This window comes from Phasianus colchicus, chromosome 2, assembly GCF_987193195.1.
Source record: "Phasianus colchicus chromosome 2, bPhaCol1.hap1.1, whole genome shotgun sequence".
NCBI lineage: Eukaryota > Metazoa > Chordata > Aves > Galliformes > Phasianidae > Phasianus > Phasianus colchicus.
In genome coordinates, this window is record NC_143437.1 from 103,155,583 (window position 1) to 103,158,750 (window position 3,168).

The 3,168-nt window shown below is 52.3% G+C and overlaps 1 protein-coding gene across 1 annotated transcript; it reads right to left on the reverse strand.

Moving 5' to 3' along the window:
* Positions 1–212: 212 nt before the first annotated feature.
* On the reverse strand, positions 213–2,805 carry LOC149919237 (uncharacterized). Its single transcript, XM_090136727.1, has one exon. The coding sequence runs from the start codon at positions 2,470–2,472 to the stop codon at positions 808–810; it is 1,665 nt and encodes a 554-aa protein (XP_089992853.1). The 5' UTR covers positions 2,473–2,805; the 3' UTR covers positions 213–807.
* Between the last annotated feature and the right edge of the window lie 363 nt (positions 2,806–3,168).

The window sequence follows — 3,168 nt, forward strand, 5'->3', positions numbered from 1 at the left end:
AAAGAATGAAAAATACCTTTTTTAAATTTTATTTTCTTGTGAAGAGAGTGTTCACTGGCAAGAGTGCCCAGAAGGCTGTGCAATTTCCAGTCATATCTTCTCTGGAAACAATCCCAAGAAATCTGATCTAATTTTGAAGTGCCCTGTGTTTTGAATAGGAGTTGGGTTAGGGGACTTCCTGAACACTTTTCCAACCTAAATTTTTCTATGGTGTTGCCTATCGTAGGCGTGGCGACCTGGTTCGGGAACGGCACGGCGACCAATCCCAGGTCGCTCGGTCCATCGGCTCGCGGACACCAATGTGGTGGACGGCAAATGGCGTTTATTGGCGGGAGAAACAGCCTTATATAACCTGGGCACTGAACGCTATTGGCTATCGGGAGGGGGACCCTGTCTTCCCGTACAACGCGATATCTTCCGGGCGCCAGACCCTCACTACAACATATCCCCCCTCCCTATGCACAATTAAATTAGGTAAAATATAACAATATATAACAATCTTCAATAGAAAACTCAAATAGAACAATCTTCAATAGAAAACTCGAATAGAAAACATAAGGTGCTCTGAACAAGAACATTCTTATAACAGTTGTTGGTGCTCTACCAACATGATGTTAATCGGAAGAAAAAAGCGGATGGGCTGTGGCCTCAGGTGCACTCCCCATGGATGCGCCAGGTAAGCTGGATGTCCTCGAAGAGCCTCACCAGGTAGGCCTCGCTCGCCTACAGCTGGGCTCTGGAAGCGCAGGTCGGTCTTGAAGTCCTGCGTGATCTCGCACACCAGGCGCTGGAAGGGCAGCTTGCAGATCAGCAGCTCCGTGGACTTCTGGTAGTGGCGGATCTTGTGCAGCACCACTGTGCCGGGCTGGTCACGCCGCCTGTGGCCAGCACGCTCTTGTGGGCCACCTTGGTGGCAACCGGGCCTTTCACTTCCGCAGGCAGGGTCGAGGAGTCGACTGCTGCCTGGAGGCAATTTACAAATTGTGTAAAGCTCTCGCTTCCATTTTGTCTTATGGTGGACCATGGCAATGGCTTAACAATAACTTTAGAGGCTGTGCAAATAGCATCCCTGGCTGCACAAGTAATTGTCATAACTTCATGGGCCTGGAGGCCCAGGGCCTGTGCTTGGGGGGTAATCATTGTTGGGTCTGTACCCATCAGCCGCTGCAGGCTGGAACCATGTAGTGGGTGATCTGCCCCAGTTACTTGAGCTAGTTGTCTTGCACAGTTATCTTCCCATTCTTGTTTAAAAACAATCATCCCTGCTCCATCAAAAATTAGTCTACAGGTTTGTTTTATGTCAAATGGGAGCATATCGTCTCCCCCAAAAACACCATCTATAAGGGTGGAGACCATAGCTGAGTTAAGCCCTTTATCTGCAATTGCCTTAACAATTGCTTGTATATCCCTAGGGTTTATCGGCGAGTGGACCCTCTGTCCCCCATCCATCACCCGGACTGGGAACGCTAGTGTGGCCGATGGGGCCCAGTCAGCACATGCAATCTTTATTTTCCTCCAGTCTGTAAGAGGGATTTCTCCCCCTCGCGGTTTCTCTTTAATTTGGATGGGAATATTTCGGCTCTTAACTCTGTTCGTATTCGTTCCCTCCTCCTCCGAGTTTAAGTCAATTGCGAACCACTCGTCCCAGCCAGTGTCTGACCCGGAGTCAGAGCCCGACTGAGCGGCCACTTCCGGTTTCCCGTACCTTTTTGTTAGGCTCCGGCCCCGCCCGCTTCCCTTGCGGGCAGGCCGCTCCCTCCCTCTTGGTTCGTCCCGCCCTCTGCCCGGCGGGATGTTCGCCCCACAGCGGCTTTTCTTCAGACGGCCGCTCTGATTGGCTTTCCACCCTTCACTCACGCTCCCCTCACCTTCCCGGTCGCTCCCACCGCCTTTATCTAACACCTCCTCGATGTTCCCGCCAAGGGCGTCCTGCCCCCGCCCTCCCTCTCCTGGCTCGGCGCCATCTTGGGGCGCATAGGGGGGCGGTCGAGCCCAAATTTCCTCGGGCTCCGATTTCTCCGTGGCAGCCCTGGCCTCCTCGATTAACCCACCCCAGAAGGATTTAGCACGTTTCTGTCCCTCCGTGGGCGGGTCGGGGTTCGATTGAGAGGACATGTAATCGTCATCGTCAGAGGGCTGCAAACTCCGCGTGGCCGCCCCGACTCCCAGTCCCGGGGCGGCCAACAAACGGCTCTCTGCCGCCCTCCAGCTCTCCCGCTCCCGCATGGCCCTGCGCAGGGCCCGCGCGACCCTCCCCCACGACTCTAGGCTTCTCCCACAGCCCGAGGACATCGTCTCCTCAGTTAACGCTTTAGTGCATTTATCCCACACTTCGGGGTGGAGAATATCCACCGGCTGGTCAATGGCCCCAATTCGCAAAAGCCTCGCAATAGCGAGAGTAAAATCTTTGGGCTTACAATCGATGCCCCACTGCTTATCTAACTGCGATACGACCTTCACAAGGACTTCCATCCTCCTTGTTGGTCCGGGAGCGTCCTCCCCGCCGGGCTGGTCCTGCCGCTCCGGCCGCCGTTCACCCGTCCAGGCGAATCCCGGGTTTCGGCACCACTTGTTGCCTATCGTAGGCGTGGCGACCTGGTTCGGGAACGGCACGGCGACCAATCCCAGGTCGCTCGGTCCATCGGCTCGCGGACACCAATGTGGTGGACGGCAAATGGCGTTTATTGGCGGGAGAAACAGCCTTATATAACCTGGGCACTGAACGCTATTGGCTATCGGGAGGGGGACCCTGTCTTCCCGTACAACGCGATATCTTCCGGGCGCCAGACCCTCACTACAACACTATGGGTTTATTTTTAGTTTTATTATAGAAGAGTACAGAAGTGTGATCATCAGGACATTACGATAGAAATGCGTTATTAACACAGAGACACAAAATTATAAGGGCAGGCATATTTAAGTTTTTGGTGATATAATTATTAATATTTTCTAAAGAAATCTGGAAAGAGCCAATGGTTCTGAGCCAACATGGTTTAGAAGTAGCAAATCCGTCAAATATATACCAGCTTGTTCTTGATGTAATAGCCCAGGAACCGTCCAGACAACCAGAAAGAAATGATCTTCAGCTACACTTTGTGAAGGTGAAGCAGTTGAAGACATTAAGAAGATTATGAGACACATAAATATACATTTCTTGTTTTTAAGACA

Coding starts and splice junctions, on each gene's coding strand:
- LOC149919237 (XM_090136727.1), bottom strand. CDS start 2,472: ATGGAAGTCCTTGTGAAGGTCGTATCGCAGTTAGATAAGCAGTGGGGC.